Genomic DNA, 15,568 nt, shown 5'->3' on the forward strand with positions numbered 1-15,568 from the left:
TGTCTCTTTAGTGGACTTGTTGCATCTTCTAAGTGTCCTGCCAATGAAACGCAACCTCTGGCTCGCCTTCCCCACAATATTATCTATGTGGTCGTTCCAACTGAAGTTGTTCGTAATTTTAACACCCAGGTACTTAGTTGAATTGACAGCCTAGAGAATTGTACTATTTATCGAGTAATCGAATTCCAACGGATTTCTTTTGGAACTCATGTGGATCATCTCACACTTTTCGTTATTTAGCGTCAACTGCCACCTGACACACCATACAGCAATCTTTTCTAAATCGCTTTGCAGCTGATGCTGGTCTTCGGATGACCTTACTAGATGGTAAATTACAGCATCATCTGCGAACAACCTAAGAGAACTGCTCAGATTGTCACCCAGGTCATTTATATAGATCAGGAACAGTAGAGGTCCCAGGACGCTTCCCTGGGGAACATCTGATATCACTTCAGTTTTACTCGGTGATTTGCCGTCTATTACTACAAACTGCGACCTTCCTGACAGGAAATCACGAATCCAGTCGCACAACTGAGACGATACCCCATAGCTCCGCAGCTTGATTAGAAGTCGCTTGTGAGGAACGGTGTCAAAAGCTTTCCGGAAATCTAGAAATACGGAATCAACTTGAGATCCTCTGTCGATAGCGGCCATTACTTCGTGCGAATAAAGAGCTAGCTGCATTGCACAAGAGCAATGTTTTCTGAAGCCATGCTGATTACGTGTCAATAGATCGTTCCCTTCGAGGTGATTCATAATGTTTGAATACAGTATATGCTCCAAAACCCTACTGCAAACCGACGTCAATGTTATAGGTCTGTAGTTAAATGGATTACTCCTACTACCCTTCTTGAACACTGGTGCGACCTGCGCAATTTTCCAATCTGTAGGTACAGATCTATCGGTGAGCGAGTGGTTGTATATGAGTGCTAAGTAGGGAGCTATAGTATCAGCGTAATCTGAAAGGAACCTAATCGGTATACAATCTGGACCTGAAGACTTGCCCGTATCAAGCGATTTGAGTTGCTTCGCAACCCCTAAGGTATCTACTTCTAAGAAACGCATGCTAGCAGATGTTCGTGTTTCAAATTCTGGAATATTCCATTCGTCTTCCCTGGTGAAGGAATTTCGGAAAACTGCGTTCAATAACTCCGCTTTAGCGGCACAGTCGTCGATAACAGTACCATCGGCACTGCGCAGCGAAGGTATTGACTGCGTCTTGCCGCTTGTGTACTTTACATACGACCAGAATTTCTTCGGATTTTCTACCAAATTTCGAGACAATGTTTCGTTGTGGAACCTATTAAAGGCATCTCGCATCGAAGTACGTACCAAATTTCGCGCGTCTGTAAATTTTAGCCCATCTTCAGGATTTCGCGTTCTTCTGAACTTCGCATGCTTTTTCCGTTGCCTCTGCAACAGCGTTCGGACCTTTTTTGTGTACCATGGGGGATCCGTTCCATCTCTTACCAATTTATGAGGTATGAATATCTCAATTGCTGTTGCTACTATATCTTTGAATTTGAGCCACATCTCGTCTACATTCGCATAGTCAGTTCGGAAGGAATGGAAATTGTCTTTTAGGAAGGCTTCTAGTGGCACTTTATCCGCTTTTTTAAATAAAATTATTTTGCGTTTGTTTCTGATGGATTTGGAAGAAATGGTATTGAGCCTAGCTACAATGACCTTGTGATCACTAATCCCTGTATCAGTCATGATGCTCTCTATCAGCTCTGGATTGTTTGTGGCCAAGAGGTCAAGTGTGTTTTCGCAACCATTTACAATTCGCGTGGGTTCGTGGACTAACTGCTCGAAATAATTTTCGGAGAATGCATTTAGGACAATCTCGGAAGACGTTTTCTGCCTACCACCGGTTTTGAACAAGCATTTTTGCCAACATACCGAGGGTAGGTTGAAGTCCCCACCAACTATAACCGTATGAGTGGGGTATTTATTTGTTACGAGACTCAAACTTTCTCTGAACTGTTCCGCAACTGTATCATTGGAGTCTGGGGGTCAGTAGAAGGAGCCAATTATTAACTTAGTTCGGCTGTTAAGTATAACCTCCACCCACACCAATTCGCACGGTGTATCTACTTCGACTTCACTACAAGATAAACCACTACTGACAGACACTAACACTCCACCACCAATTCTCCCAAATCTATCTTTCCTGAACACCATCTGAGACTACGTAAAAATTTCTGCAGAACTTATTTCAGGCTTTAGCCAGCTTTCTGTACCTATAACGATATCAGCTTCTGTGCTTTCTATTAGCGCTTGAAGCTCAGGGACTTTTCCAGCGCAACTACAACAATTTACAACTATAATTCCGACTATTCCTTGATCCAAGCACGTCCTGTAATTGCCAAGCACCCTTTGACATTGCAGCCCATCCCGCACTTTCCCGAGGCCTTCTAGCCTAAAAAACCGCACAGTCCACGCCACACAGCCTCCGCTACCCGTGTAGCCGCCAGCTGAGTGTAGTGAACTCCTGACCTATTCAGCGGAACCCGAAACCCCACCACCCTATGGCGCAAGTCAAGGAATCTGCAGCCAATACGGTCGCAAAACCGTCTGAGCCTCTGATTACGACCCTCCACCCAGCTCTTCACCAAAGGTCCGCAGTCGGTTCTGTCAACGATGCTGCAGATGGTGAGCTCTGCCTTCATCTCGTAAGCAAGACCGGCAGCCTTCACCAAATCAGATAGCTGCTGGAATCCAGAGAGAATTTCCTCAGATCCAAAGTGACACACATCATTAGTGCCGACATGTGCCACCACCTGCAGCTGGCTGTTTGTGTAAATTTCTTTGTGCTGCTGCATTGCCTCGTCCCTTAGTTAAGCATCTGAGCTCAGTAGATTTAAGTTAACTTAAGAGGGGGTAGCCTATATAAGAGAATGAGTTGCGATGGATTTGAAGAAATGCACTGAGAGGTTATATGAGAAAAGTACAGAAAGCAAGTATAGATAGGACTTTTTGGAAATAATGAAGAACGAAGGGAGATCGCCGAGAAGTAAAGAAAGTTTTGTTTGTAAAGTACTGCAGTAAAACAAACCCTGCCCTTTCCTTGTGTTATCCCACTATGTGTTTGTGTACCCTTGTGTATTTATGTTCTTCCTGTCTTTATATGTTTAACTGATAAGACTTATGTTGTAGAATTTTTCTAATACTAAGCTAAATTCACTATGATGAGGAATACTGTTATCCTCAAGTATAATTTGCATGAATAACATGTTATTTACTTTGTAAAGATGTTTACACATTATTTATTCTGTTTTGTTCTAATGCTCATGTGTGAAGTTGATGTTTCATAAGTTATTCTGATCTTTTATGTATGTACTTATGTCGTAATTTTTGTAACATTGATGTATTTGCTATTTCAATTCTTTTGTCAAGCCTGTACTACTACAAATGTTATCTGTATTGTTATGTTCTTTAAAGATGTATTTTGTAAATTTGCTATTGTATTCTTATGTTATAAAATTGTAATTGACACCAGTTCATCAAATTAAGTAACTTGTAAATTACATTTCACTGCACACGTTTCTGTTGGTCATAGTATATGGACAATATGTGAGAAGTAGGGACTGATAGTGTTTGCATTAGTGTTAATAATTCAGTAAGGGACTGGATAACAGCATTGCTGGTTCTAAGGACATTTCAAAAACAATTTTTACGAGTGCACAAGTGGTGGTTATGGAGTTGCTATATTATCCGCAAGACGCTTCAATGGTGATTGTGTTCCTGCACAGTTGCAACAGATGGCTGCTGGCCATCTCTACAAGGACTGCAGTGGGTCTACACCTTTTTATGACTCACCAATACCATTATTTCTACAAGGACTGCATTTGGTCTGCACCTCTGGTGGCCCACCAATACCGTAATCTCTACCAGGACTACAATGGGTCTACTCTGTGTTGACCTACCTACCAATATTCTTTAAAACTTCGACTGACTCTGCTGTGGGTTTGCTCTGTTGTGGCCCATTACCTGTCTGCATGTCAAGAGTCAGCACTGTCTTTCCGTTGGAAGGACAATACTACTTCTTCAAGACTGCACGGAAATCCACTACTTCCAAGTGCAATTTCTTTTATTGCTCAGACTTCGAGAAAAACACTGCAATTTTACTTTGATGAACGATCAGGACTGTCTTTATGGACTGCGAGAAAATTTTAGCTTTTGACCAACATTGTATCAATAAGTGTGTGCATTTGATTTCTTTGCTATTGTAATCATAATTATGAAGAAAAATTTTCAAATCTGTATTGGCCACTGCCCAAAACAATTTGTAATTTTTTTTGTGGGGAGCATGGGGGCTGTGTAAGTAGGCTGTTTGCGTTTTCTTATTGGTAACGCCACGTAGCGCTCTAGTTTGCATTGTTGTCTGCCATTGTAGTGTCGGGCAGCGACAGCTGGATGCTAACAGTGCGTAGCATTGCGCAGTTGGAGGTGAGCCGCCAGCAATGGTGGACGTGGGGAGAGAGATGGCGGAGTTTTGAAATTTGTAAGAATTGGTGTCATGAACTGCTATATATATTATGACTAGTGAGGTAAATACATTGTTTGTTCTCTATTAAAATCTTTCATTTGCTAACTGTGCCTATCAGTAGTTAGTGACTTCGTAGTTTGAATCTTTTAGTTAGCTGGCTGTAGTGGCGCTCGCTGTATTGCAGTAGTTCGAGTAACCAAGATTTTTGGCGAGGTAAGTGATTTGTGAAAGGTATAGGTTAATGTTAGTCAGGGCCATTCTTTCGTAGGGATTTTTGAAAGTCAGATTGCGTTGCGCTAAAAACTATTGTGTGTCAGTTTAAGCACAGTCCTGTATAATTTTTCAAAGGGGACGTTTCACTCTTCTGCCTTCACTACTTCATCCCTCAAAGCTACCTATTCTTCTTCTACTGTATTTCTTTCCCCCATTCCTGTCAATTGCTCCCTTATGCTCTCTCTGAAACTCTGTACAACCTCTGGTTCTTTCAGTTTATCCAGGTCCCATCTCCTTAAATTCCTACCTTTTTGCAGTTTCTTCAGTTTTAATCTACAGGTCATAACCAATAGATTGTGGTCAGAGTCCACATCTGCCCCTGGAAATGTCTTACAATTTAAATCCTGGTTCCTAAATCTCTGTCTTACCATTATATAATCTATGTGAAACCTGTCAGTATCTCCAGGCTTCTCCCATGTATACAACCTTCTTTTATGATTCTTGAACCAAGTGTTACCTATGATTAAGTTGTGCTCTGTGCAAAATTCTACCAGGCGGCTTCCTCTTTCATTTCTTTGCCCCAGTTCATATTCACCTACTATGTTTCCTTCTCTCCCTTTTCCTACTACCGAATTCCAGTCACCCATGACTATTAAATTTTCACCTCCCTTCACTATCTGAATAATTTCTTTGATTTGATCATACATTTCTTCAATTTCTTCGTCATCTGCAGAGCTAGTTGGCATATAAACTTGTACTACTGTAGTAGGTGTGGGCTTCGTATCTATCTTGGCCACAATAATGTGTTCACTATGCTGTTTGTAGTAGCTTACCCGCATTCCTATTTTCCTATTCATTATTAAACCTACTCCTGCATTACCCCTACTTGATTTTCTGTTTATAACACTGAAGTCACCTGACCAGAAATCTTGTTCCTCCTGCCACCGAACTTCAGTAATTCCCACTATGTCTAACTTTAACCTATCCATTTCCCTTTTTAAATTTTCTAACCTACCTGCCCGATTAAGGGATCTGACATTCCACGCTCCGATCCGTAGAATGCCAGTTTTCTTTCTCCTGATAACTACATCCTCTTGAGTAGTCCCCGCCTGGAGATCCGAATGGGGGACTATTTTACCTCCGGAATATTTTACCCAAGAGGACTCCATCATTATTTAATCATACAGTAAAGCTGCACGCCCTCGGGAAAAATTACGGCCGTAGTTTCCCCTTGATTTCAGCCGTTCGCAGTACCAGCACAGCAAGGCCGTTTTGGTTATTGTTACAAGGCCAGATCAGTCAATCATCCAGACTGTTGCCCCTGCAACTACTGAAAAGGCTGCTGCCCCTCTTCAGGAACCACATGTTTGTCTCGCCTCTCAACAGATACCCTTTCATTGTGGTTGAACCTACGGTACGGCTATCTGTAACGCTGAGGCACGCAAGCCTTCCCATCAACGGCAAGGTCCATGGTTCATGGGCGGAGACACATACATATAGGAGGAATATAGTAGCATACACTTATAACCTGAGCGTTCTTCATCCTGTTGAATAACAAGTAGGAGGTTGGTTGATTCAGATGATACACATCCTTCGCACCTGCAGTCCGTCCTAGTATAGTATTATTCTAATGTCAGAAGGACTTTCCATGAAGAATCCACTCTAAGTTTCCATCAAGAGGCATTAATTATCATGGACCAGAAAAGAAAAACAATAACATTACTTTTTCTTGCAATGGCTGGAGTGACAACACTGTAATGTAAATTACAGACTTCTTTTCCTTAAATTTAGTGGCTTTCGAACCGCACCCATTCAACCATCTCAGTATTGGTATGACAATTATGACGATACGAACTTAAGGACGACTCAACATCCCGAGCGGTAGTAGTCTCCGACCAGGACGGAAATCGAACATGGGCCTCTTCGCTCAGCATTCCCCAGCGCTGACTGCGCAGCTACCGAGGCGGACGTTTCCAAACCTTAGCCGCGTGTGATATTCACAACTCCCTCACGACGTCCTAGGTTCGTGGCACGGCGTGGTAATGCGGTGGAGGTTGGCATGCATTTACTAATGAAGAAGAAGCGCTAAAAACCTTTGAACAACTATTACGAGCTTAGAAAACAGAACAGTGCCGCTAGTAAGAAAAAAATCTGAAATATCACTGTAGTATTAAAAGAGCCACAGTGCAAAGAAGAACGAGAATTATTCTGTCAGTCTTATTATTATCACATGACATTGCAGAAACCACACCCACACCCACCCACCCACACCCACCCACACCCACACACACACATACACACACACACACACACACACACACACACACACACACACACACATATATATATATATATATATATATATATATATATATATATAGGTTAATGTTCAAGTTCGACAACCAGGTTGCAGCACTCGGTGTCACTTTGCGCAAGTCTTTAAAACCTCCTTTGAAAGCGTGAAGTGGACGGTTTCCGACAATATGTCCTGCTGCTTGTTCCTCGGCAACACAGTCATCTGCGGCACTTTCAGAATAATCCCACTTCTTCAAGCTACATTGAAACGTCCCCTTGGAAAAAATTATACAAGACTGTGCTTAAACTGACACACAATATTTTTTGGCGCAACGCAATCTGACTTCCAAAAATCCCTACGAAAGAATGGCCCTGACTAACATTAACCTATACCTTTCACAAATCACTTACCTCGCCAAAAATCTTCGTTACTCAAGCTACTGCAATACAGCGAGCGCCACTACTGCCAGCTAAATAAAAGATTCAAACTACTGAAGGCACTAACTACTGATAGGCATAGTTAGCAAATGAAAGATTTTGATAGAGAACAAACAATGTATTTACCTTAATAGTCATAATATATATATCAGTTCATGACATCCAGTCTTACAAATTTCAAAACTCCGCCATCTCTCTCCCCACGTCCACCGCTGCTGGTGGCTCACCTCCAACTGCGCAACGCTACGGGCTGTTAGCATCCAGCTGCCGCTGCCCAACACTACAATGGCAGACAACAATGCAAACCAGCCACAGACTGCACACAGCACAGCCAGTGATTTTCTTACAGAGCGCTATGTGGCGTTGGCGTTACCAATAAAAAAACCTAAACAGCCTACTTACATAGCCCCCATGCTCCCCACAAAAAAAAATTACAAATTGTTTTGGGCAGTGGCCAATACAGATTTGAAATTTTTTTTCATAATTACAATAACAAAGAAATGAAATGCACACACTTATCGATACAATGTTGGTCAAAAGCTAAAATTTTCTCACAGTCCGTAAAGACAGTCCTGATCATTCATCAAAGTAAAATTGCAGTGTTTTTCTCAAAGTCTGAGTAGTAAAAGAAAATTCACATGGAAGTAGTGGATTTCCATGCAGTCTTGAAGAAGTAGTGTTGTGCTTTCAACGGAAAGACAGTGCTGACTCTTGACATGCAGACAGTTAATGGCAGACAACAATGCAAACCAGCCACAGACTGCACACAGCACAGCCAGTGATTTTCTTACAGAGCGCTACGTGGCGTTGGCGTTACCAATAAAAAAACCTAAACAACCTACTTACAACGTCTACACCTCACTTATCCTATTCGGATGCGTTGAGTCTCCAACACTCGCGCGGGGAAGATAAAATCCTACTAACTTCATCACTGGGTTTTGAATTACGGGGAAGTTCTAGGGTGGAAGTTCACTCCAACGTTGTTCTATCCTATTAGGATATTTGACTGTTTTCTGAAAATTGCCTTAAATGATTAATTATGTCATTTTTTGCTCCTAACATGCATTTTTCCTCTTGAATTTCAGTATACTTTTACAAAAACGGAAATCAAATTGAAGTAATCTGAACGTCCGCTGTCCGCGATCGTGGTCGTGTGGTAGCGTTCTCGCTTCCCGCACACGGATTCCCGGGTTCGATTCCCGGCGGGGTCAGCGATTTTCTCTGCCTCGTTATGACTGGGTGTTGTGTGCTGTCCTTAGGTTAGTTAGGTTTAAGTAGTTCTAAGTTGTAGGGGACTGATGACCATAGATGTTAAGCCCCATAGTGCTCAGAGCCATTTGAACCAGCCCTTGGTGGACTGATGAATACCACTCAGCAATTGGCTGAGGTGTGCAGCTCTGTGACAGTTTTAAATGCTCCCCAACAGCAGAAAATCTCATAGTCTTTCGATGCATAATCAAGGAGAGCAAGAAAAGGTGATGCCAAGCAATCCGGGAGTCTGTCAACAGCTTCACTTATTCTATGAAGTATGGGAAGCTATCAGGATGATATCTAGTAAATACAGTTGATTTCATATACTGCAGTGCTGAAACAGAGTGTCTCCAAACAACGCCTGGAGACATTGTCCAGACAATGACAGAGCGTTTTGCGGCGACCACTGTCACTGCTATGGGTCCTACAACCATCCATGCTCCATATGGGAGCTGGATTCGGCTCTGTCTGAGGCCTGTTATACTGCACCTGGTCACGACCAAATCCATACAGCATGCCACAGAATTTGCAAAAAGTGTCAAAGGAAACCTTCTTACAATATTTTAATTTGATTTGAGCAACAGGCCAGTTTCCCGAGTCGTGGTTGGAGCGAATTTTGAGGCATCTGTTCAAATCCGGAAAGCCGGAAAGGACCAAACGTGTCACAGAAGTTACTGGATCATCACGTTAATGTGATGTGTAGTGAACATTTTTGAGTGAATGGCCAACTGTCTTCTAGTTTGGATATTAGAGACCAAGAAGCTCCTTGACCGCTCCAAGTGGGGATTCAGTAGATGTCAGTCCACTGTTGACAACCTGATCTGGGTAGAGGCGAATATCTCGAAAGTTTTCCTGTACAAATAGCATTGTGTAAGTATATTCTTGAATATCAATAATATGTGCAATACTACTTGATGGCATATTAAGCTAGGACAGCTAAACCAATGGGGCTTCCATGGCCACTTCTCCATCTTCATTTGGTCTTACTTTAACAAGTGCATTTTAGGTACCGAGTTGGTCACGTGCTGCCGAACAGTTTTGAGCAGTCGAATGGTATTTCCCAAGGATGTGCTTTAAGTGTTACCCTCTTTACCACATTGATAAACAGTATAACGTCTGTTGTAAGCAGTCCTGTACAACGTTTCTTATTGGTGGACATTTTTGCAGTTTACTGTTCCTCTTCCAATACTGCAACTGGTACTCTTCAGTTGCAAACTTACAGTGAAGAGGTTAGAGTAACAGGTAAGTTTGTGTGTGTGTGTGTTAATTTTAATCATTCTTATTGTTCACTAACTTTACCTGACTTGCATATGAGTGGCACATTTTAAAGACTCAGTGAAATTTCTGAGACTCAGTTTCGATTTTAGGATGTCGTTGTTATCACATTTAATTACTTGAAGCCACGGGCACAGAAAGTACTGAATATCACAAAGTGCCTTAACCACAGGTCTTGGGAAGCGAACAGATCACGTCTGCTTCAGTTTTATAGGATTTTCGTGAGATAGCATTTAGATTAAAGGTGCGTGGTATATGGATCCGCTAAATATTCTTATCTGAAGGCTATTGACGCTATCCATCGTGAGAGAATCAGCCAGGCCACGATTGCTTATAGGACCAGCCTCATACCCAGTCTCTGTGCTGAGGATAGGAACCACCAATCAATCTGGTGGCAAATCTGCATTGTGCGTCAAGCATATAGCATCCTCATTGCTCCCAGTTCATCAGCATATCATATGTTTGTACTTCCTGATATGGAACAAACTTTTTCTCCAACTGCCCATGAGCAATAAGCCCATTTGGGATCCATGTGAAGTGTGTGCCACAGTCACTTGGTATGAGGCAAGTACAACTCATAATCTGGGGCTTGAATCGACTGCCATCTAATTTCAAGATTTATCTTTTAACTTTTATTTTTTGAATATTTATTTTAGTGATATTATTTTTCGTTTACTTAAATAGCTTATAATTAGAGCATGACACTGAAGATGTTAAGGAAGTATTTTTACTTTTAGTTATTTATAAATATAGATGTATTATTTTTACAGTGAAAATGTAATGTTTTATTTAAACTACATAAATTTTAGAAATGTTAACACTAAAAGTAATTTTAAATTTATTACGATCCAGGGGATGCTGTATTTGTTTTTGCTACATTATTTTGTGACACTTTAAATGCACAACACAACTATGTAGCTGTAGTCTTGGGTAGGTCTAAACAGGAGCATTCCGTTGGCTGTTTCGTTGTTTTCTCTGGCCATGTCATCAACTCACTGTCTTCGATTCAGAATTATGTGCAATCCTGAGGTTGCTGGAGCAGGTGAGATACTGTGAATGCTGAATTCCTGGTCTCTTTTGTCTTCCGAAGAGTCCTTAAATTCTGCAACGCTTGTATCCAGCAGGTAAAACAGTCCAAAATACCCAGAACGACCTTCTCCACCTATAAACGCTGGAGAAAGAAGTGTCTTTCTTCTGGGTACAAGGGCGGGTATTAGGCAGCCAAGGCGACACGTCCCAATCAACAAATAGCTCTGTGTGCCATTCCACTCACTGCATGCTCATCGCTGGTGTGGTGCAGAGTTATGCATCAGTGGGAAGAAGAGTGGCTGGAAGTTACAGAGAATAAGCTACATCTAGAAAAGTGTACAACTCAGCCGTATCCTACCTCCTTCCGGCCATGCAGACAAGATGAGATCCTTCTCAATCATTTTCGCATAGTACACAGCCATGTAACGAATGTCTTCTTGCTCCGGCAACAGGACGCTCCAGTATGTGGTGTTTGTGCCATAAAAATCATGGTGTGTCTACTTCACGATAAATCTAAGCATCATGGTGATAGTATTCTCTCTTCAGTCACTGCTAGAAAAAGTGTGTTCAGTGCTCTCAATAATCAGCCCAATGATAAAATGCAACAACCACTATCTCTCAACCGAAAAATTGAAACATTTTATATTTCCCTTTCCATGTGTTACAATAGGGATCTGTGAGAGATTTTGTTGAATAGGCGAAAGGACACGCGAATCAAGGAGGTTAGCAAGTATCATTGCCTGAAGTACGCACTGTGATCTCTAGCTACAATGCTCTACCTGTCAGAATGCCTGGAAAAAAATTTCATCTAACATAAAACACCAGTAGATTCGTCTTAGAGAAAGCCTAACTGGACAACTTTATGACTTACGTGTATTTGAGAGAGACCAGTTGACGAAGCTAATTGTATGAAAGATACTGAAAGACGGACAAGTTTCTGATTCCACATAGGTCAAGTACAGCTGGGAACATTGTACAATCGCCAGTTAAAATGTGTTGTTGCTGCTGCTGTAACAGATTTGCTTAGAAAGAGAAACAGATCTAATTCAAAAGAAATATGAAGGGAGAAACGAGATCGGTGAACAAGGAGAAGAGAAAGCACATGCCCAGATACTGGAAGAAACAGAAACGAAGATGTGAACTCTTGCATAATTTTTTGCCAGTGTCTCACGATGATTTTCATTTTTTGGTGAAATTGGTTGTGGTATAACAGTTATGACACAGAAAGGAAAAAATGCACATTAAGTGTAGCATTGTTTCAACCCTTTTTACACAGCTAGAAAACCCTAACTTCAGAGAATCAAAAATTTTCTGCGCCTATTTTTCAACTTCGTCAGAGCCATCATCACTCCATCCTGATTCATTTTTCTGACTTGCTAATTCATTTGACATCGCAGATTTTGTAGTTTTCTGCTTACTTCCTCAACATTTGTTTCTAAGAACTGTAATAGTTTCAAAAGCTTTTCGTTCTCTGTCGCTTTGCTTTTTTGAATAAATATACCGCAACTCTAGATGCATTTCAAACAAACTACATGTTTAGTCTGTGTTGCGTACAAAACTTGTCAAATCTCCAAAGTATTTCGGTGAAACATTTGTAGAGCGCCAAGTCTACTTGCAAACTGACTAAAAAAATTAGGCTGCTTTCGCTAAAGTGATGGAACGATGTGCTACTGCCCATAGATTTACCACTGTGGCAACGGCGTTAAACTGTCTCGACTCTCTCATCGGTGATACACGGGTAGACTCCCCAGAGAACTCTACCTAGAGCAACTCATCGGGTACACCCAGTGTACTGGCACCTTTACAAATGAAGGGACGGCAGGAATACATGTGAGACCTATAACTGAAGGTTTGCAGTTTCTAGTGTGTGTACGGTGCCGAAGTGCTTATTCGCGTTTCACTGGTTATTTGTGACAACTTGTGAATGGACTTTTAGTACGACCAATCAAAAACGATAAAATTAATATTAGTAGCAGTTATGATTAACGACGCATGGAAGTCATAATTGTAAATTCTAGTCAGGTTTTCTACGTTTTTCAGCACACAACGTGTCATGATAACTCGAATTTATAGAATGGTTTCCAATCGATTAACGTAAAATATTTCCGGCGTTTTGCAATTATCAGAGCAATTATATAGTCTACAAGAAGGTTGCCAGACACCACACTTCAATATTTTATTGAACAGTGACAGATCACGCATTTTTCATGCATATTGATATATTATTAAAACAAACGTCACCACAACATAGATCTGTCCGATCGTGCTGAGTTTGTAGTCACTTTATATCTTTGCACAAGGTTGGTATTACTGTTGAACATATGTGATAAGTAGAGCCAAATTTAATTCCACGAGCTGTAACCGTGTCGATATATTGACACGCAACATGCAGGACTTGCTCGTTAATACATTGATCCGTAGCATTCTGATATTTGTTCCGCAGGTCAGTTGCGTTGCGGGCATTGCCACTGGTTATTTACGGAAAGCTACCAAGGCCGCAAGAATCTATGGGGTTCCAACCAGTAACACATTGTATTTTCGATTTGGATGGACTTCTACTTGGTAATTGTTATCAAATAACTAAGTCTACGTAATTTGCGTGTCATTTACAGTCTTTACTACAATAAATTCGAGAGCTGCTGATAAAACAAGTTTTTCTGAACAGGCGTCTACGTGATCTCGCTAAATGTGTAACCTTTACATAATTCTCACTATTATGTGCATAAAATACCGATCGAACTATATGCCGAGAACTGATATAACTATGGAATTTAGGTGTCAAAAACTAACATACATACCAGCTACCAGCGTTATATTGAAAGCGTTTTTCAACGGCACGAATATGACTCAAAGTTACGATAGATTAAACTGCCCATTTAATAAAACCATGACGAGGAGATCATAGAGACGCAAAAATAATTTTCATATAGACTTTGCGACCTTGTCTAGTATACAGAATCGGATAATGTACTGTGGTGGAAAGATAATAAACAGGCTTCTTTCCAGAATAAACCAAAAAAATTGGGAATGTATAGGCTACCAATTCAAAGGGAAAGTAAAAGCAGCATACTTCATCAACTAAACTTTCTTCAAGTTACCAGTATGTACATTGAAGTGACGAAGGAACAAATGTTCACTTATACCTCATGTTGCAACAGTCCAGAATCAAGTACATGATCTCGTTTGTTATTGCCCCTCCCCCCACTAGTCAGAATATGGGCCACAGTGTGTAGCACATTTTTGTGGAGCTAGTCCAGATTTTTTTTATGTTCTTGTAACATTGTACAAATTGTTTGCGGTAGCAACCTTCATTTTTAATGTCGCTGAGAAATACTGAAGTCTCATTCTTTGGGTGATTCAAAAACCTTGGTCTAAAGGAATGTTATACTTTCATAATTTATGTTGCACATTTTATTGTGTTAAAAAGCTAGCTAAATTAATAGGAGATGTTGAAGCAAGAATATTAAGTCTCTTGACATAAAAGTATGAGAAATATTTGAGTAAGCCTACTTAAATAATGCAGACCCAATCTGTATTGCAGACGTTTTGTGTATATTTTCAAAAGAGGCCAAACATGATATGTTGGTCGTAGAAGTTTAATGGTATGTTTTTGGGTTGTCACATATTTAGCTTGTTAGAAATGAAACTATAGTACTTGACCTTACTTCCCAACAGTTTAAGTTTCTTGTGATAGCTATTTTATTTGAACGTGTAGAATATGAAAAACCAATGACGTATTCCTTAAAGAAAAAGTCTATGAAACTCAGCTTCTTCAACACAGGCATTTCACAAAATGACGACTCAAACAAGAACAAACACAGAAATGCTTGTATATCTATTTAAATAGTACATGTCATTTTGTTTATAATAAGCTATTGTAAGATTGATTGGTATTCAGAAGAAGTGTCCATAAGTGGGCTAGTGTCCAAAACTAGTCTTGACCCTGTGTGTGTGAGTAGCACTAAGCAAGATAGTGATAGTTTATTGTTAATGTGGTGTAAATATATAGTTTCTGTTATATCCTAGTTTTTTTATTTTTTCATTTTTTTTTATTTTTTAAATGTGTACCTTGACTCATTCCTCATCCCTGAAAGTTATCCTTATTGCTGAGATCTACAGAACTCAAGGAATGAGAATGTGGACATGCTGGAAAAACAGAAGCAGATATGTATTATAAGGAACTGATGCATTAACGATCTTTTCACAGCTGCTGAGTGAAATGGTGCCAAAGGATACTTAAGTAAATATTATTAATAAGACTCAACCTATTCTCATTTGGAAATAATGCAACACTTATCAAAAATATGCAAAAGTAAACAACCTTATGTGTGTACAATGAGTGAGTGTAGCTATGTCAGAAGGGACTAGATAGTATGCATTTGTTTCACACCCAATTAGTGGGGTTGGTATTCAATTATATTAGTGGAAAATACTGAGGTTTACAATTGTGGTTGGAAACTAAATGCCTTATCTTTGACTGTGCCAGATGCTAAGTTTTAATTTATAATTTTCACAGTAAAGCTTCCAAAAGGATGATGAATTGCAGACAAGAATTTGTTTGTATCAGTGTGGTAA

The 15,568-nt window shown here is 40.4% G+C and overlaps 1 protein-coding gene across 2 annotated transcripts in view; it reads left to right on the forward strand.

The window, feature by feature from the left end:
* The first annotated feature begins 13,299 nt into the window (after window positions 1-13,299).
* Window positions 13,300-15,568, forward strand: part of LOC126328321 (probable pseudouridine-5'-phosphatase) — a 55,448-nt gene continuing 53,179 nt past the window's right edge. Inside the window, exon 1 of one of the 2 annotated variants that reach the window (XM_049996024.1) lies at window positions 13,300-13,555. In XM_049996024.1, the coding sequence (XP_049851981.1) occupies window positions 13,501-13,555 (55 nt within the window). In that variant the 5' untranslated portion in view covers window positions 13,300-13,500. The remainder of the gene's footprint in view (window positions 13,556-15,568) is intronic. The other variant, XM_049996027.1, reaches the window with a different exon arrangement.

This window comes from Schistocerca gregaria, chromosome 2 (assembly GCF_023897955.1).
Source record: "Schistocerca gregaria isolate iqSchGreg1 chromosome 2, iqSchGreg1.2, whole genome shotgun sequence".
Lineage (NCBI taxonomy): Eukaryota > Metazoa > Arthropoda > Insecta > Orthoptera > Acrididae > Schistocerca > Schistocerca gregaria.